Source organism: Lipophrys pholis, assembly GCF_963383615.2.
Source record: "Lipophrys pholis genome assembly, chromosome: 2".
Lineage (NCBI taxonomy): Eukaryota > Metazoa > Chordata > Actinopteri > Blenniiformes > Blenniidae > Lipophrys > Lipophrys pholis.
In genome coordinates, this window is record NC_137636.1 from 12,903,947 (window position 1) to 12,925,224 (window position 21,278).

Here is a 21,278-nt window from a genome sequence, read left to right on the forward strand (position 1 = left end):
CTAAACTTTATTGGATACCCTACTGCCATCAAAGTCCTTCTGTTTTGGCTTCAGGGAGAAAACATAGAGAAAGCCTCTCGCGAAGGTTTTGAAGATGATGTGACTGATCACCTCGTGGACATTGTAAACAGTCCGAACAATAAAACCACAGGTACTGCAACCGGAGACTGTTGTTGTATGTGGTGCTTTCCGAGGCTCTTTGCATGTGGATAATAGGGAATCAGATGAGCAGAGTCACAGATGTTTATCTACTGAGGTCCAGAGCATGTTGGAAACATGTTGTTCAGCCAGGTTTCCCCTTTGAATAGCCGTCTCTCTTGTTATCCTTTTTCATCATTCCCGACGACAGATAGAGAGAGAGAGAGAGAGAGAGAGAGAGAGAGAGAGAGAGAGAGAGAGAGAGAGAGAGAGAGAGAGAGAGAAGAGAGAGAGAAAGAGAGAGAGATTTGGACTTTGTCCCTCAGGATTACAATGTCACTTGTTTTAAGATAGCAGATGTTTGGATTGAAGCGTTCGGGGCTTATCAAAAGTTAAAGCTCAAGGCTTTTGTGTTTGCCCTCAGCTTTTTTGTATTCATTGAGTCCATTCTCATCTTTGAAATCATCTTGGCACCAATTCAATCCCCGGATTAGATTAATGCTTGACTTGATTTAGTTGAAAAGAATTTGAAACACCTTAGACGATTCACGTGACAATTACACATATATATTAGCAGAGAACTGGTTTGCGCCACAGCTTGCTTATCTCTCCGAGTGGATGTATAGACACTGCAAGGTTACAAAAGAGAAAACAAATACACTATTGCTCCCCCTCCACTTGTTTCAGCTGAACATCACTCAGGGACACTGATCATTACTTGAGTTTCCTCTTCATCGCTTTCTTTTTCAAAATTGCCCCACTCTGTTCCGCCTGTAATGGAGCTGTTGGTGCAAATGCACAGCTGAAAAGCATCATGTTGTACGCCAGCGTTGATTGTGTTGGATGGCAATGCATTTTTCTCAAAAACAAAACAGCAGTGTGAATGAGAAGGCATCTTTTCTTACCATGACAGTATTAAACGTTTTTTATTTTTAAATAAATCAATCAATACGCTCCCTCCCAAGTGAAAAGTACATAATAACCCAGCTCCAAAGGAACCGGTTTGTGAAGATACAAAGTGTCATGCCTGGGCATGCAAATACACATATACATGCACAGAGGGGATTGTGTACAGTACACAGGCACACAGGGACACACACTGATACACACATCAAGAGAATAAATGCTGGCTAAAAGGTCAGAGTGAACTTTATCTTCACAAACAGGCTGGAGAAAGCAGAGCTCCCAGATGAAACAGAGGGACACTTTCAATCCAGAACATTTAATTTAAATATTTATCCATTAAAGAAACATCACAATATTGTGACATTGTCATTTATCATTGACCGTGGCATTGATGCGCTAACTCCAAGTACACTGAGATCCAAGATCTGAGAGATAATTTCTTTAAGAAGACCTTTTTCGACAAAGTCCTATTTTTTTGGAATCGTTAAAAGATGTGTTCATCAAGCAGGTGTGTTTCTAATTATCTCCATTTCATCTGCTGTTCTCTGGCCACACACGGCCCGCCTTCAAACTCCAAATTCACTCTATGCACGCAGGCACACACACCCTTACCTTTTACCTTGTGTCCACAAGGATACACAAACAGAGTGTGAGTGTATCTCTGCCATTTAAGTGGGAAATTAAATGAAATTAAAAGAGAAAAGGCCACTATATCCTCGCCCACCGCTCACTTCAAAGTCTTGACGGCATTCTCACATGTGGCTTCAATGGCGTTTGAAGAAACATGCAAATGTTCAATGCAAAAGGTTTCAAGATTATAAATGAAATTCAATCACACCAACATTTACCCAACAATTTACCAGGGAAAACAATCATGAAGGTAAATATAATGTACCTATTATGAGCTATAGTGTGTTTACATATGTTCAATCTCAACTGAGACCTGGTCAGTAGATATTTCTTTTCTTTTAATCACAGTTTAGTTTAAGATAAGAAATTTTTACAACAACATGGATATACAAAAAGTTTGTATTAGCTGGAATTAGATCTCAAATATTTCTCTGATACAAAGATACCAGGAACTCCGAAAAGACTTTGTGTTACACACTCATTTCTTCTTAAAGATATGAACTGCAACAACATACTTTGAATGCACTAAGTCATATCATACCAATCTGTTTAATAGTGTGTGACAGATGATTGCAAGACACGAACAAAATAGCTTCATATAAATTCAAGGCACCTTTGTCAGATTTCAAAGGTTTGGATTTCTTTTCTTTTACATATAATGTGTAGATGCAGCATGACGGGGGTTTTATGTGCAGCAGCCATCACTAAGTAATTCTCCAAATGTTAAAAAAATTAATAAAAAATCAGCTTGCGCACAAACTGTGCCACCAAGACACTTTTCCGTTTTTTTCTGCGATGCCCTTTAAGTGTGATTCAGAGGTAATATTAGGTGGTGAGGGTTGCAACACAAATCATCAAGCCAGTGTAAAGTCTTTAACGTTGTGAGGCGGTTTTTCACTAATAGTTGGCCTGCACTCAATGTCAACATCGTCATGAGATCCACAGTTGTTTTTTTAAAATCACAATAGTCATGCATTAATAGTTATTTAAGCAGATCTTTGAATACAGCCAAATATCAGTTCTATGGAATTATTATTTGATACATATGGTAATTGCCTGTTAGTATTACTGGTTGGAAAACTTCTTCCTGTTATCATTGGTATGAAAATATGCAAATATGCAAGTTCCCCAATTCAAGTCAGTAATTTATTGCTCTTACTCTGTTTAGGTACTAATTTAGAGAATGAATAACTCCAAAACGGCAACATTATGGTAAATATTTAAAATCAATCAGATGAGTTTAAACAAACACAAGGCCGTATGGTAATTGCATGAAGATAATAGCACTAATTTGTGTATCCTCAGATGCTTTTGTTGTCTCCCCGGCACAGATGATTTTCTCAGTGTGAGACTTTTATTAATGCACTGGCAAAAAAAAAAGAAAAAGAAAAAAAGAACAAAAACAGACATTGTTAAAGAGAATGTGTAAGTCCCCCAATTAGCACAGCCAGACTGTTACTGTTAGCATGATAATAGGAGAATAATAGAGCCAGGAAATGATAATGTGTGTGTGTGTGTGTGTGTGTGTGTGTGTGTGTGTGTGTGTGTGGGTGGGTGTGTGCGTGTGTGTGTGTATACGCTCGTGTCTGTGCAGAATCTGCACTGCCAGTTCTTTCCCTTGTGTTGAGGAGCTCTGTGTTAGCCTGCTAGTGGGATTATGTCGGGGCATTAACAGCCTAGTCAGACAGACTTGGCTCTCACCCAGGGAGTCTCGGTCCAGCATGTTCATCCTCCATTTAAGGAGACTGTTAGCTGATGAAGATGTGCACATGCAAGACTGAAGATAAAAGAAAGCGGTGACCCAACTCATTAGCCCCTGTGATTTAATATATTGACACTTGGATACAAATAATTCCATTTAGTGGACTGTATCGGCGGGGTGGGAGGGATCAATTTAATTAGTTATGAAATGTGACTCCATGTCAGCGAGCAGAAGAAATGCTGACGTTAAACAAAGTCACGTGCAATTTAAACAATGAAGCCATCACAGCCCTGTTAAAACTTAATGATGCACAAAAAGGTGTAATAGACACAACCTCAGCAATGCCGGTGATGGTTTGCAAATGAAGCTAAGTGCTCAGGAAGTAGATATGTCATACAATTTGTCTGTTAAATCAAACCCCTGGTTTATGAATATAAAAAGTAAATGCTGCAGAACAGTGTCAGGGTTCTCAGGGATTTGTCCCACGAGAGCAGTGTTTCTCAACAGGAACCTCGAGGGGTATCTGGGATTTAGGAGCAATAAGTACGTGTCTATTCAGTTGTACTATTTTACAGCGGTCAAAGCTTTGCATCTTGCACTGTAGACTTAGCTTGCTTTCACACTTGATGCCCGTCCTGCCAGGAATCTAAACCAGGTCCTTCACAATAAAGGCCAACGCTTAGCCTGTTGCAAGAGATTTGAAAACAAGAACAGAACTAAACAATTCAACTGTTTTACTTCAACCAATTTAACCTCTGAAAAAAATAATGGAACAAACACAAATTCCAAAGCTATAAATGAAACTAAAAACAAAAAGCACATCTACAACGTCATCTCAGGATCTTTTATTTTATTTTGTTCTCATGTACGTATTTGTATAGGAAGTTTGCATTTACAAAAATACTTTAGTTATAGCGCCTCATTTTTCAGGCTAAAATGTACAATTTCTTTACTTGACAAACTTAAAGTGGCAAACAGCAAGTTGACACAACTGTGTCACTTCAAGACAAAAGATGAGCCAATGCTTGGAATAAAAAAGATAAACAGATGCATCCCTATCAATTTAAACGTGTTTGCTTGCACTGTGACTTTGCCAACGGAAAAGGTATGTAGATAAGCAGAGATCAATCATTGCTGTAAATTACATGAAAAGAGTCATGCATTTGTGTAATTGGCCGTTGTATTCAGACACCTCAGCAGTTTAAGCGACGATAATTAAGAGGCTCCGTATGAATGTGCCCCATGAACGGCTGTAACGTGTGAAATCACACCTGAGGGTCTACTTTAAATTAGTCACCTGAGAGGTTTTCGAAACAGACCTGGGACAAGATAATTTATGACACAGGCTTCCAGATCCTCTATCAGCTACTGAGGGTGATGAGAATAATTGACACGAGACAGAAGATTATCTGGCATGCATGAATGTGAATTTGCCTTTTAAATGAATCACGGTGCTAAATAATCCTGATAGCTGAACATCTATCCTTTATACACACACACACACACACACACACACACACACACACACACACACACACACACACACACACACACACACACACACACACACACACACACACACACACACACACACACACACACACACACACACACACACACACACACACACACACACACACACACACACATAATGAATGGATCATTTCAGCATTAAGCTTGAATGTTTACAATAAAGCACCTGTTTGGAGCTCTGCAGTCCTCTAGATGAAGAAAAAGCGGCTACACTTAACAGCCATTGTACCCCAAACCCCAAAAGGAAAAATATCAGTTAGGAGGGAACACATCCTCCACTGTGATATTGACTTAGTTTCCTCTCCTCCGCTGCGTGGACTGTGTTTTCTCTGCTAATGTTGTGCAAACTGTTTTGTCTTTGCGTTGGCTTTGCATGGCTGTCGTCCTCGGCAGTGGGCACACTCACGGGGAGAAGGAGCCGCATTAATAGACTCTACTGTGTACAGGCAGCCGGCAGCGAGAAAGGGGCGCGTGTTTTCTTAGGGCCGGGGTGGCAAAGCAAAGCATTCAGCCCATGGCTAATGCAAAAAAAAGGAGCTTTTTGTTTTTAGGCCAGAAGAGAGTCCATGCATTCCCCAACTGAACACAATAAAAGAGCTATATAGTCCTACTCAGATTTTTCTTCTTTATTTTTTGGAGAACTATATATATATATATATATTTTTCCTTGTTTCAAACTTTTCCCTGAAAATAAATGCATTTGTTTTCTATCAGAAACAATCAAACGCTTATTCTTATAGCAGGTCAAACTTTTACAGCTGATGTTGAGGCTGTTGTAAAATGCTGAGGTTGTTCTAGCTAATAACTGTGATGATATTTGAGCATGTTTCAAACTCTCAATCTACTTGTGCATCTAATAAAGTCGCCCCTCCTGACAGGCCCGCTCTCTGCCGAACAACAGACAGGGCTCTGTTGTGTTGTGTGGCCCGAGCAGCTGGGAGGTAACAGTGAAGACAGACCCTCAGTCTCTGAAAAGAACAGAACGGAGGGGGGGGGGGACCCAGCCACAGTGTGGACAATCCATCACGCAAATTAGGACTGTTAAGCAAAATACATTTCCCCCATTAGCTTCCATTTTAGAAAGGTTATTCATGTCATTATTAGTCATTTTTATTACAATTACTGTGTATCTAACTAAACAGTGGACAAACAAAGCATTGATGTCTGACTGCAAAGTGTTGAAGGTGTGCTATTTTGAACCTTCGAGCCACATTATTTTGTAAGCTTCTGTTACTGAAATCCCTCTATTTCCCACTCCCCCACCCTGTTCACATCGTATGGCTGTTGCAGGCTATCTGAGCAGCGCGTGTCCAATGTTCTTTAGTATCTCACTTGCCCCTCTGCAAAGAGGGTCCGAGGCAATTCATTTAGTCCCATTTCTATACGGCGACAACGTATACACAATACGATAATGATACTTGCCCCAGACCCACTTCTGGGTTCGTTTATGTCTGCTCTCTTCATTCTCGTCATTACACATGCAGTTTGAGGGAGTCCCCGTGGATTTGACCGGTTTACTACAAAATTATATTTAATCTCCCGTCTGCCCAATATCAGCGAATATTTTCTTTGAAATTTAACACAAAATGTATTGCTTTGAAAAATATAAGGATGTCATGATGGATTGTGACTCTGTGACATAGGGACACTTTTCTATGGGTCCACTGGTACAGCATGCAATACGTTTCTGTTTAGAGTATGTCCACAATTGAATGCTTTGTAACAGAAACGACAAATCAAAAAGGTTTACATTAGAGAAATATACTTTAATGGTTTCGGTCAAAAGACATACCTCAAAACACTGTATTTTTGTTTTTAAATAGCGTGCAGAAATCCAGTATGGTCCAGGCCATGTATTTAAGCCTGCATAGTCACCTGCACTTTTCTGCAGGAGTCCAAGGAAGTGGAGAGGAGCTGTGAGGTGGAGGAGAGTCAGACTTGAGGGGATATGGGGTGGAGCGTGTTAGGCAGGTCAGAGGGTTGGACTACCCTCCTTTCAAGCTCCCGTTGACTTAATATAGACATATTGGAATGGCTGTTTTCCAAGAAGGCTTGTTGCACTGTGTAAGGAATTAGTAAAAGCAGAAGGCACCATTGGTTATTCCCTCTGAATGGCATGATCTCACTCTAGTGTCTGGAATTTTATCCCAAATGGCTTTCAGTGGAACATACATACACAGATATTGTTGATGTGCGCCATCACACTCATACAGCAAATAGTGTGGGCTTTAAGCAGTATTATACACAGGCAGGCAATTCACTGAATATATGAGATGCATGATATAGTGCTCGGTTTTTGAGTTGATTGCAAAAGGGTGCTGTACAGGGCTCTCACATGCAGGAAGGATGTGATGAGAAAAGGTCAAAGACTTGATTAGGACAAGAGCCCTTTGTTTGTGACCTGAAGCTCTCCAGTGTATTTACCCTCCCCGTTCTAATTTCCAGAGCAGACAAGCAGGAATAATGTGCTTCAGTCGAGTGGGTGGTAAGATGAAGACCTTCATTCAAAACCAAAAGTCTGGAGCATCAAAGTCTAGCTCAAAAATATTGATCGATTTGTCTGATTACCATTAGTTACAGACAAATCCAAACACCGTCACATCTCTGTTGGATCAATGTGTGTGTCTGCCATGTGACGTAACTGTCCAATGTGCAGCCGTAAGTGAGTAATATGTGGTCAGAGAGCCACTAATTGTTTCATTGGGGGAAAAATCCTGAAGCAACACTGTGGATCCAGCAGAAGTGCTTCCATTGAGTGATTTTCCTCCTGGTTAGGCTTCAGTTCAGTATACACCCAGTGGGCTGTGTACACAGTGGCGGGTGTTTAACATATCCTGCTTTCTAGTGTCAGTTTAACTGTGTGTGCCGCCGTTGGGTTGTAGCCAGACTGGCCAGCGAGTTCAAAATTTCTCTCCGTTTAAATGGATCACAAAAGGTGGTTTCTGCTCACAGCCATTCGGTGTGTAGCTTGGGGGGGGGGGGGGGGGGGGGGGTGGACGACTATCAGTTCTTACAGCAACAGCTGGAGTCTGTCCACTTTGGGTGAAAGCACAGAACCCTTTGTACAGAAAATATGACGATTAGTGAAGGCTTCGGCTCTGACAGCTTCTAAAGTGTTGAAGTCATTTTATTCAAAATAGAGTCAGTGATTGCTGGTGATTGTGATCTTGTCTTAACTGGAGAGACGTGTATTATCGTCAAACGTCTAATGGTATTACAATCCATCGTTTTGCAGACTTGCAGTCTTATTAATATTTTCATAAAATACTTCAAGTGGTTTTACTTTCTACCAGTCTCCTCTTGGCAAATGAATGCAGATTATATGCACGGTAAGGCTCTGCGTGAGAGGTGTGTTAAAATGTGTCAAGTAGTAATTAATCTGAATTGAAGACCCAGGATCTCACAGGTCCTTTCAAGCTAATAACCATGAGCCACGGTGACAAAGAGGCAGATCTTTGTCTGTTTTTGGCCCTTTTGCAATTTTATCTTGGTAAAGCTGTCTGATGCCAGCAGTAAAAACTAAACCTCCCACAGTTTCCCTTATGTGGAGTATTCTGGTCTGGAGTGAGTAGTAAACATGAGTGTGGATCTGTGCATGAAAATGTAAAAGAATTCAGAGGAAAATACAGTGGGGGGGGGGGGGGGGGTCTTCAGGCCTCCTGGGTGCTGTGTAGAGGCTATAACAGACAGTGAAGAGCATGGGTGTTGACAGGATCCCAAGTGAGTCCTGTACTGCGCTGTACATCTCCATTTGCACTGAGTGTTTTGGAGCTCCTTGTGAGAGTTGTAGGTGTATGCCTGCTGGTCTATAAAAGAAACAAACCCCCATTTTTTTATTTTTATTTTTTATTTTTTTTTACACAAATACTGGCAGCTTCACCAGAACATTAACGTGCATAGTTGAAAATAAAATGCATTTTCCCTTATAAAATATTGGAAGTGAAAATTGCAATTAACCATGAGAAAGTATTTAATGCTTTTGAGGAATTCTTAAAAAATAATAAATTTCGCTTAAAATGTTGTAATGAATTAAGGCTCCTTTGTGTGTGTGTGTGTGTGTGTGTGTGTGTGTGTGTGTGTGTGTGTGTGTGTGTGTGTGTGTGTGTGTGTGTGTGTGTGTGTGTGTGTGTGTGTGTGTGTGTGTGTGTGAAAATAATAAATGTATTGTCAGTGCTCGGAGAAATAAAGGCAGCTCTTTCAAGTTTACCTTATCTTTTACACTTTGTGTATTTCCACATCAGAAATCTGAGCTGTCTGGCTCACCCTCTGTAGTCTGACCCCAGGACAGGCGTCTGCTCTATATCATTGTACAGTCAATTAAGCTGTTGTACCTACTTTCCTGGGTAACCTTAACCCCACTCTTGTTAAGGATTACGTGCTTGACTGAATGACATAAAATTGCAAAATGTTAAAACTACAATGACTGAGTGGCTCATTGCTTCTCTTCAATTTTTCTTGCAAGACAGCGTGAGCCCCTCCAGGCCAATATGGTATGTGTATGGTATCTCACTCACAGTAGATCTGCTGGTTGGACCACTTTATCAAATACCAGCAGCTCCTTGCGAGGGAAACAGATTGCTTGCTGGCCTGCTACAGACTTCATCAGGTCATTTGAATTGATGATACATGTTGCAAGGCGGCTGAGTTCCCCCGGAAACCTCTGTTGGAGCGCGCGCTGGCAGAGACGGGGGCCTCAGCCAAGTCTGTCTGACTGATCACTACAGATGCTCCTCTTCAAGTATTCCGAGTCAGATCCTTAGTGCTGGGTCTTGAGGGACAAACAATAGCACCTGTTCCTCATAAGATAGCCCATTCATGTATCTTTAATGAAGTCTGGGGGCAGATGGTGTGAAATGACATTATCCAGTACTTAGCAGTGCAAAGACAAAGGAAGCGCAGTGCCAGCACAACAATGCTGCTGTATTTACGATGAGAAGGGAGGATGCTGCCCGAGTGCCCCACTCACATCTGCTCCACTTCACTCTCCGACTCCTGAAGATCATCTTGGCAATAGAAATATCCTGGGCACTCAGCCCATACATAGATGAACTTGAGGGTAACTCTTAAAGGGGGTTGGTTGGGTTTAGTTACAGAGGAGTGGAGGCCACACATCTGTATACACTTTCTCCCTATGTAAGCTGTATTTAAAATATACTTTCTGGTTTTCATACCACTATTTATTTTCTTTTTTTAATAAGAGAAAAGGACGCATGCTGCCACAGTGCTGCACGCTGTTAATTGACAGCTCAGCTAACCTCCTCTATTTGTTGCCACCTTGAAGCCCCTCAAAATGTGATTTTTTTTTTCCCTCTGACATTAGCTGCTCTAAATTAAACTTTAATGCACGGAGCTCATTACTGCAAATCACAGTGATTCAAACCCGATGCATTTATTTCCTCTTCAACGCACATTTTTGCTGTCTTGCCTCAATGAGCATTGTATATTATGCTCCATATTTTAAAAACAATTGTAATAAAAGCTGATATCCCATATGAAATCATGTAATTTCGAGCTCATCACTCAGTGTTACAGAATATAAATACATCCATGTATATCAGATGCCTTGTGTTGATGCTTTTTAGTACACACAGTCTAGTTTTTAATGGTTGCGCAGCTGAGTTAGCATTGATGAAGTCACATTTACTTCTTTTTAATTCAAAGCAAATTATACAAATGTACATGGGGCACTGAATGCTTTAGTGTGGTATTATTATTTAGTTTTAACAATGAATGATTTGATTTAATGGTTGTGTTTAAAACGAAACCTATACTTTTATAAATACTATATGGGAACTATGAGAGGTTCCCTTAGAGTTTGAAAAAAACCCAAAACTCTTCACATCAGGTAATAGAAACACGTTTAATCTTAAGCAAAGAACTTGACTTTTCTCCCAGTGTTTAAGTGTATTAGGTAATTCGTTAGAATATATGAACTACTATCTAACACATTTATTACACTCTTGAAAGGACAGAGACTTGAGGGAGTGCTTTTTCTGCACTGTGACTACCGTACATCCAGCAACAGAGTCCATCTGTTTAAACAGTCCAACTATATAGACAGAGAAAAGCTGTGTTCCCCAGTGTCCCCCCGCCTGTCACTGGCCCTACCTCATGTTGTGACATTAATTATTGTGTTTTTCCATATGTTCCATACATGCAAGGCCAAGCTCCATCTTTCATCCATTCGGCCTGGAAACTTGGAACACAGGTCCCCATAAAGCAATGTTTTATTTAAGGACATTTGTCGCAGTCTCCTTGACCATTTATTTTTCTTCAGCAACAGCATATTTTACAGAATTACTTTACAGAATTACACACTTTTCTATTCTTCTACATTGCACTTTCTGCTCTTGCACTTCCGTAAAAGCTCAGTGGACATAAAATGGTTCCATTTATTTAGTTTTTAGTCTAGCTTTGCACCTCTGGACAGATCAATAAGGTTGGTTTAAATAGGTTTATCGTGCTGGCTACAGGAGAAACTGGGGGCAACTACTCCTGTGTGAGGTCTACAGGGGGAGCAGCACAGGCTGAAAAAAGAGGAGCTCCTAGCAGACCTCAGCCAGAACACAGGACAGGTTGATTTCATGCCCCGATGCAGCGGCAGTAATTGCACCCAGACCCGTTTTATTGCGAGTTGATTTTAGGAGGGATGAATGGAGAAACATTCTGTAAAGTGTTTATTTTGGGAGATGACCTTTATTAACCCATTTTCCAGGCAGGTTCCCCTGAGGTGATCTGGCTCCGTGCTAGATTAACCCTCACAGGCCCATGGTAGCCGGGCTGCTCCCTATCATAGGGTTTCAGGAAGCAGAGAATGACAGTAAAATTGGACTGGCAACATGTGCGCAAACCCCCACACACCACTTTTGAGACATAAGCTACTCAGCCACCCTTGACGCACAAATGCAGGGAGTTTGTGTTGATATTCCCAGTGGGCAAGCCAGCAACAGGCTAAATGGTGAAGGTTAATATGTGAGTGGAACACAGACAGAGAATGACATTAAAATGAATTACTGCGAGCAGCAAGCACTTTTCAACTGCCTGCTATTTTTCCTCTGCTGGAAACAGTCATAGTAAATTACTGGATTGTCTTTAGGCTTTTATCATCTAAATAAGTGATCTTTCCAGATTATGTGGGTAGTTGATCTTCCTTGAGGTGAGTGTGTGTGTGCATGCACATACATGCTGATTAGGGCTCTCGCACTTTTGTACTACATTTGACAACCCTCCAGACGACATGTTGTATCTCCTGCAGCCGCCAAGGTGACAGTGAAAGCTTCTTTCAACATGTACTGTACACCACAGAAGCCAAACAACCCCACTCTGCTGCCTTGCCCTCTATCCTGCATGTCACTTCCTCTAACTGATACTGGAACAATGTGTGTATGCAGGGTCTTTGATGTGCTGAGGTGAAATTGTGGTTTGGATTAAGAACAGGCATAGCTCGGCCAGGTATTGTGCGAGCACGCGAGGGCCGTCACTGCCGCAGAGCACCCTGTCAGCACGCGTTAGGAGGAGCTGTGATCTGGCCTACCCATGAGTGGCTCTGTGTTTCTGTGTACCATGACTATGCTTAGGCCTCTCTCTGATCTCTGCTCCCTATCTGTTCAGCAGGTCCAGGGTCACATGCCTCCGCTCATGATCCCCATTTTTCCACACGACCAACGCACTCTAGCAGCAGCAGCTGCCGCCCAGCAAGGCTTTCTCTTTCCTCCGGGAATGTCTTATAAGCCAGGTATGGTTGCAACTGTTGTCTTTTTTCCACTTTTCCCCACAGCCTTTTATGTTACTAGTCCAAGTGTGTTCAGTCGTAATGTTAACTCTTAGCCTATATGTGCATCAATTCAACAGAAGCAGTTACTTGGTTGACTCAGACTGTATGCAGATGGCATTCTCTGCTCTGTCTGGACTTGGGTTTAACACCAAGGCCTGGGAATGTTTGAGCTTGAGTGGAACAATAGACATGGGTAGAGAAGCAGAGGAATGTAAACACGTTGTTTAACATCAAAATGTTTTCCAGGGGCCTTGAGTCGTTTTTCACGATTCCACTGTTACAGAATAAAACTCAGGTCATGAAACAACCTTTAAAACTCATGTTATTGCCACTAACAGAGAAAGAAACTTAAATTAGCTTCATACAATTATGTTTTTTGACTTCTGAAATGAAGTAACCAACAGTCAATTATAAGGTTGATAGTGTGTGAATGATGTAAGAACAGGTTTGGCTGCACATATAACAGTTTTCAGAGCCTGTAACAGCAGGCCCCACTCTCTCCCTTTTGTCTTCGGGAACTAGGAAAAACAAAACTCCACCATGTTCACGATGAAAAAACTAAACGCTTTCTGAAACATTGTTGAAACATGTTGACTGATGCCATGCAAAAGCTGTAACTTTGCACACCCCCACATCCTGGTGAAAATTACAGATGTGCCACTGTACTCGTACTAAATGTAATGAAAACATCCATGGCCTTAATTGCTCCCTGCCTCTCAGTCTAAGCTTTCCATATCACAAGGCTTGCTGGAGCAAGGCCTAAACAATATTTACATGCGTCTATTAGTTATTTAATCACATTAAACTGAAAGTGCTCACCTAAGAAAAGAAAAGGTTTGATCAAGTTTCACTCCCCCCCACTGGCAAATAGAATGAAACAATGTTGTGTTGATGAAAACCTTTCGGTTAAAGTAGAAAAAAAAAAGTATTAAAGGAGATAAAAAAAAGGAAATTTTTTATCCATTATAAATCGGTACCAGAACAAGTTAGACTACTGAAAACAGAAAAAGAAACACTGAGAAGTCAGCAGGGTTGCAACATTAAAAGGTGTGGTAGTGCAGTTAATGAATTAAGTATAAAACCACAGAATGAAAAAGAAAGTCAGCTATTTTGGAATTATGGAGCCATGACAGCTTAAACAAAGTGCCTGAGGGCAAGTCTTTTACCAGTGTGCTTTTCGCAATGGGTTTGACACAGAAAATGTTTTAGTTCAAATAACAGGAGCTATTATGGAATTATGGTCAGGGGTCACCATTTGTATGACTCCTGCATAATTCATGAGTTCGTGAAGAAATAGCAAAAGGGGGTTTGAAAATTACTCTTGTAGTCAGTGGATGTATTTTCAAAGGCTTTATTATTCCTCCACGTCCAACACAATATATACGCTATACCCAGAGAGTACAATGTTATCATCACCACCTGCAGTGTGTACAGGATGCTGCTGTGTAAGTTCACCATGAAGTGAGTGGCCAAGCATTCACTATTAAGACTTAGGCACACTAATCTGATGTTATCATTATGAGACAGCTCCCAGGGACCACTGTATATGACCCCCAACCCCGGGGTGCAAAGATGGTAAAACAGTCATTCTGGCATCATGGTGGTAAGTCATCACCTCATCTGCTGGCTGTGCTCAATGGCCCATTGCTGCATGGTAGACAAGCACAGTCATAGAAATGCCAACTCGTCTTTAAAACAAATAGATGCATGTTGGACCTCCCTGTCTGTTTGTACTGTTTATACAGACATGGCAACATTCAAAGAGGTGACTCTAATGGACTTGCAGCATAGCCCATAGTCTTTAGGAGGCTCCTCTTCCAGTCTTCCTGCTGAGGGGTCCCTCATAATGTTTTATTTTATTAGTTGTCATATTCAAACTGTTGTTTGATATTGATATTTTCAAGTAATTTAAGTCAGATAACATGCTTTTCCCAGTGATACACTGCAAACACATTAAAAGTGTAAAATGTCCCACCAACATATTTCATATAATCCTGTTGTACTGTGAACATTCTAGATAATTAAATAGCCTGTCAGAAGCGATGATCAAGTTTGAGGATTGCCATCATATACTTAATTCATCTTCATTTCATCTGCCCTGAGAAATGTCTCGACGACTGTCAGCCTTCAGCAGATCTATGACTTATATTTCATGCCATCACATGAGCAGGGAAATATAAGCGGTTGTGACCATGGTGTCACCTGAACAACCTTCCTCAGCATTTAGAGTCCAGGCCAGTCGTGCCTATTTTTAAAAAAACTTAAATCGAATTTCGCTTCAGCTATGATGACGCTAACCTGGCATGGCTCCCATTCTGCTGGAGACTACTGCCTCGGCACAGACTGGGTGCACCCAAGACCTAGACCTTGGAGTGTGAGAACCCCACCGTCGATGCACATTTAGCACATGACCCTCCCAGGTTTCACATGACATCTAAAGACATCCAGCCATTTATTATCCCCAAATCATACGTCACAGATGGCCCGGAGCAAAGGAGAGAGGGAGAAAGGGATACCAAAAACGGGAGGTGTAGAAATAACCACAGTGTACATCCAACGAAGCACTATTTGAAACCACTTGTGCAGTGTGATTTTATTTGCTTCTAAATGGGGATTGAATTTCCATGGCCCGTATCACATTGTGCTGTGCTGTACAAGATTGCAAAGTGAGGCAAGTGGACGAGGGCAAAGCGAAAGAGAAGGTATATATTGTACATTTACCTTGTCTGTGGCTTAATGGCTCCATATGTTTGTGAGGAGAAGTGACAGGCAGAAGTGGGGTCTGAGCGGAGGCCAACTTCCCCCTCCCCGCTCCCACTGTGCCCCCCACCTCCGCTCTTTCAAACACATGCTTCAAACCAACCGCCCCTCATGTAGCACTGTGCGGTCTCACCGGGGATGTTCTGTCCCTCTCAATACACTAGGTTGGGTGTGTAAAAGCTTGTGCACCCCCACGAATATCACTCATACTGCAGCCGTTTTTATATCCCTGTCTGACAAACGTGCTGATGGTGGGCCAACGATGGTGAATAAAAATGAATAGCCTGCTATTTGGAGACCAATTCTTCTATGCTGGATCACAGTGAAATATGAGATAAGAATGTGTGTTCTTTTTTTCCCCTTTTTTTTGCACTCTTGTTATTGTGACTGCACACTTGTTCTAACCAGTTTGCATACAAGTGCTCTCATTGCGCTGCCAAAGCTATCACTCAGAAACAAACAATGTTGTGTTGAACAATAGCCAGACAAGTCTACAGCTGTATGGACTGCCTGAGAGAACATGCTGGTCCTTTTACATAATCACTAACTGTGTACCAGGGGAGATATTTAACATTTAATCAGGATACAAACACACCCGTTCACACACAATTAAATCTTAAAAGAAGATCTAACTTGTATAAATACATAGTAGTTACTATTGTGGTTTTATGGAGGATGTGTAGAGTACAGTTGTAGTAAACAGGTAACGTGTGAAACGTTCCTGAGTAATCCTCTTCCAGTCAAACCACCTCAGCCTTTTGTTAATGCAGATGTTTGGGCTTGAAGCCGAGGGCTCGCTGTAATGTGGCACATTGCTGTGGCAAAAGTAACAGAGGGCCCAGAATCCATGTTGGCACTTGCCTGGTTGCTGTGGGCCTGCTCATTGTCTGAACCTGCATGCATTGTCGTCTCTCTCTCCTTCTCTGACAGGTGATAACTACCCGGTACAGTTCATTCCATCCACAATGGCAGCTGCAGCAGCGTCAGGACTCAGCCCCCTCCAGCTTCAGGTACGTACAGTACTATGACAAAGAATGCTAGGGACGCCGGCCAAGCTCAGGGCAGAAAGGATGGCTAAGCAGCTGTACGTTAAGTAATGAGCTGCACACTAAATAATCCTTGAGGCCCCCAGCTCACACACGCTTATCACCTTACATATGTAATTTATCCCTTTTTATAGAGGATTTATCTGCAGCAGCTCTGCCAAACAGAGGAGTTAGGAAGATCATAGTTATTAGAGAGAATAAGAATCACTTGGTTTGCCTTAATCACCAGACTGTGAATTTATTAGACATTTCATTATTTCTTTATAATGTTTCTCAATCAAGAAAAAAAATGTGTAAACCTTTGTTGGGATGAAAACAGTTGCTGCACATAAGTGTGACTTGAACGTATGTGCAATAATAAAATTAAAAAATAAATTGGCACACAACACAGAGTGAAGTCATGTAGCTGTTTGAGCCACAGTAATATTAAGATAAGCTGTAAGGCCTCCGGGCTCCTTAAGGATTGTTCCCACACAGCTTTTCAAAGAGATGAACCCAGGTCAGAGCTTCCCTTGAGGCCATAACGATTAATGTAGATAATTATCTGCATTTCACCCGTCAAATTGTTACTATTATAGATACCATTATAAACATAACTGTTACCAAAGCTTCTTTCAGCCGATGTACATTTTTTATTTCCAAAAGGGGAACATCTTGAAACTTTTAAAGTATATTTTTTCAACGGAAAAATACAATCCAAAAATCAACAATGAATAGAAACAAAAGAAGGCAAATAGAAAATGAAAGAGATTATGGTAAAGTGGTAGTTGCTGCTTTGTCAACAACAGCAAAAATAGTGTTTCTCCGAAATACCACATATGAATGATATAAGCAGTAACAATTATGAAAAAAAAAAGGAGAGGTTAAGACTGAAAGGAAAACTTTGCACACTGATATATGTGGCATTTGTCCTTTGTGGGCTACCACTGTCAGTGCTAACGAGCCTTGGCAAGTTCTAACAATGCATGCAGCTGGCTCTGAAGTGCTGTGCGTCATTATGCAGCCATGAGAGCAGCTATCAGAGGCACGTAAGGTGTTAAATGAGTCTGCTCACATTTGAAGATATGTGTCTGTAAGAAAAGAAGATGGAGGATGGATTTCCAACTAGGTTTTCTGAAGAGGTGGCGCGTTGCTCACTTTGTGTATGGTAGTGAAGTTCGTTGAAAAGGAGTGTCAGTTCAGACAGGCACGCTCAGTCTATTTATAGGGGTGTATGAGGTCACATGAGACAGTCATATATCTGAAGGTTGGGGTGAGAAGGGGAGATGGGTCTAGAGTCATTAATTCTGATTATGTATCTAACCCTGGGAATGGGCAAAAACAGTGCCTCCAAGACCATGACTTGGCTGACCTTTACAGAACACAGTAAAATAAAAAAAATAAAAAAGAGAAGGCATTTTCCATTAATTGAAGTCTGTCAGCCTGTCACATATTCCGCCTGCTGGCTGCTATTTACCCTGCATAGAGATTCCCCTTAAAACAGTAAGGCAAGTCAAACATGCCCTTTTCTACATAGCTGAGATCAACAAACCATGTGACTGCCACCACTTCCTCTACAAAGCACTGGGAGGTGGTATGATTAAAAACACCATATTAACCCACAGACATGGAATGAGTTAGAGTTGTTTCCCCTCTTTTAGAGGTATACTAGCCCATGAATCCCAATCATCCTCTTCTTAATTAAAATATAAAAAAGTGCACCAATCGATACAGAATGAAATGTTCATCTCATAGATAACAAAATCATTGTAACACAGTGAAAATGTGATTACTAAGTCTGATCCAAAGAATGAAACACTTTATTGTAAATATCCCTGTAAAACAAAAATCATTGGCTGCATGGAAAAAGATGACAACTTACTCAAAAATACATCAAATGCAATCAAATCTTTTCGAAAGAAAATACAACGGAAAAGGAAAAAAAAATGAGGCCACCATTGCAAATATTTGTTCGCACTGCAGAGTTGATATTTTATGCATCATGAAGCACAATTCTTCATTAACCCTTTGACTTGTCCTGTCCTGTTCTCGATTTCACCTCCAAAAATCCACTGTTTATCTTCTTTATACCCGTACACACAATCGTGGAGACAAAATCCCACACACATATGGCTGAATGGGCAGCCCTCCTCAATTAAAATATCTCTTCCTGTCAGCGGCATGGCAAGGTATAATTTTCACCAATTTACCCAGTTTAGATTGTGCAATATATGAACCTTAGAAAATTATCTTATTGGTAGAATTAATTCCCATAATGCTGCAGGGGTAATGTGATCAGCCATCCAGCTAGACGGCCTTGCTGCTCCGCCACTCTTAATGTTGGCTACGCGGCCGTTTCACAATCTCCTCTGTCATAACAGTCTGAGATCCTCCCCCCATTCCCCGCCCATTCTTTCTTGGTGAAGAAAACCCAACAAGGTAACAAAGGCTCAGACCTGATGAATGTAAATGAATCTTCCAGGAAGCGTTTGAGTGTTGGGAGACTGTAATTTGCTTGTCAATACAGGGTGGTAGCATCACTCTGGTGGCTGGCAGTCTAAAAGTGGCTGTCACCAGCCATTGCTGTACCAGAGGGCAATTTCACTCAATGTTTTCCTGACAGATTGGCTCTGGTCCGCAACTCACAGGAGAGGAGGCGGGTAAACTATCCCAGCGCGACATGCCCCTCTTCATTAGTGCCCACACAGAGCCAGGATGAGCCCGGGATCAGCAGGAAACAATGGCTCCATCCCTGCCTGTCCTTCACTGATTACAAGTGACACGTCTCACCTAACGGAGGAAATTGTGCTCAGATTGTACCCCAATCTGTTCAGACACCTACTATATTCAATTGAGTGAAGAGACAAGAAAGGAATTTCCCTAATTCCACAAAATAATTTTCTATCTGGGATAACCTCTAATTTGCTGTTTGAAGACCATTTTTTTACATCCGTTGCCTTGAAAAAAAAAATGTTTACTTGAGGAGAAAATGAACTGAATTTATATTTCAACTATCAGTGAATGGTGGGACAACCTTTGGGAAAAGCCATTCTATTACTGGAAACAGGCTTTTTTAGTTTAAGCCTTTGATTTAAAGAAGGCTTATTGGATAAAACATCTTTCTTCTCTGTGTGTAGCATCACTATAGGACATAAATAGAAACCATGGGTTTTCAATTGTTGAAATGTCCATTTTGTATCTACTGCTGTAGATTGTCTTCTCTTTTAGTTGTCACATCGACAACCTCAAAACATCTTGTAACTGACATAATTTGTGCATCTCCTTCCTACTTACACAAATATTTCATAATTTTCATTCATCCCTTTTCATTCCCCTCAATTGTCCAGGCCAATGACATCCTCAAGCTTTACGATACTAGAAGTCGAGCTGCTTGAGATAAGACTTAACACTGCAATTACATTATGCCACATTTGCTATGGCATCTTTCTTCTTCTTTTTTTTTCTTTTTTTTTAAAGCTATGGCATCTTTCTAGACCCACGACAAACCTGGGCCCAGCCTCGGCTCATGCTCACAAAGATGAAAAGCATCCCATATGCTTAGAAACAACCCGGACCAGATCTTAAATAGACAGACACATCTGAAGGAGTACTCACTGGCTTAGACGACTGGAGCGATAAGAAAGAGTGTTACACAGTCAGGGACAAATAGAAAGAAAGTGGGAGAGCAGCAAACCGCACATTATCTTTTGTTTGGATGTAAACGCCTGTGTTGTACAGATGTGAAGAAACAGCTTCTATCATTAACAAGTGAAGCACTTTTGACTTTGAAAGAGATGGAAAGAGGAGGAGGGGAGGAAGGAGAGAACAGACATACTGTAGAGAGCAGCTGTTTCTGTGTTTATGAGCAAAGGAGCTTGGTCTTTGAAGGTAACCCAGAGCAGTGCAGCAATGCTAGGAGTTGTGGAAGGCTGGCTAATAGGACGGCTAGGTGAGCAGCTGGATGGAGGCAGTGGTGAACAGAGGGACAGATGGACAGATAGAGTTGATAATGCAGTGAGCAGCAGTGAATGGGAGGGCTGGCTCTGGGGCCTGGAGTACCCACACCCACACTTACACAAGACAGACTGTGATTGTATGTCTACGCCAAAGAGAAACCGAGAGAGAAGGGCGCAAATATTCATATATATAGTAGATGTAACATAGTGAAACAGCAAAAGGCATGAGGAGGGAGGAGGGGGTTGGAGCAGAGCAGGTTGGGTGCCAGCAGATGAGACAGATGTTGAGCCATACTGGAAAGCATCGGCACAGTGCACCAGGACGCCTTCCTCCACTCTTGACATCTGGGCTTAGCCTGGGTCAGCCTGCATGGTCGCCCTGGGCAATGAGCCTGTACAAGCCTTGTGGCAAACAGGGCTGGCGCTGTGCTGCCTTTTAAATGGTGTGGTGCAGTGAAGCACAGTTAATGCCCTCATATCCACCCCAGTGCTCAGTGCCCAGGCCAGGCAGAGGTGAATGAGACATTGACATAGAGACAAACCGACACACTTCACCATAAGAAATGAGTCTGTTTGAGAGAGTGAGGCTTTTAGTCGATGTTTACTGTGAATGATGGGGTTGAAATTTGTTAAGGGTTTAGGACCTTCTTTTTTTTTTTCTTTTTTCTTGGGGGTGGGGGTGGGGTTCAAGGCCACAGTTGTAACTGCTGGCAGCAAGAAAGCTGACACATATCTGCCACTTAATTCTCCTGAAGACATTGCCATTCTGTGAAAAACAAGATGTACACATTTGTTTTCCATCAAAGACATTTTCTTCACACAAAAAGGCAAAATGTTATCACTATATAATCAAT

At 41.5% G+C, this 21,278-nt stretch overlaps 1 protein-coding gene across 3 annotated transcripts in view; it reads left to right on the plus strand.

Moving 5' to 3' along the window:
• Positions 1–21,278, plus strand: part of sox6 (SRY-box transcription factor 6) — a 126,996-nt gene that overhangs the window by 79,506 nt on the left and 26,212 nt on the right. For 2 of the 3 annotated variants that reach the window (XM_080491128.1, XM_080491129.1), the window contains 2 exons: positions 12,521–12,644; positions 16,374–16,453. In XM_080491128.1, the coding sequence (XP_080347254.1) occupies positions 12,521–12,644; positions 16,374–16,453 (204 nt within the window). The remainder of the gene's footprint in view (positions 1–12,520; positions 12,645–16,373; positions 16,454–21,278) is intronic. The other variant, XM_080491127.1, reaches the window with a different exon arrangement.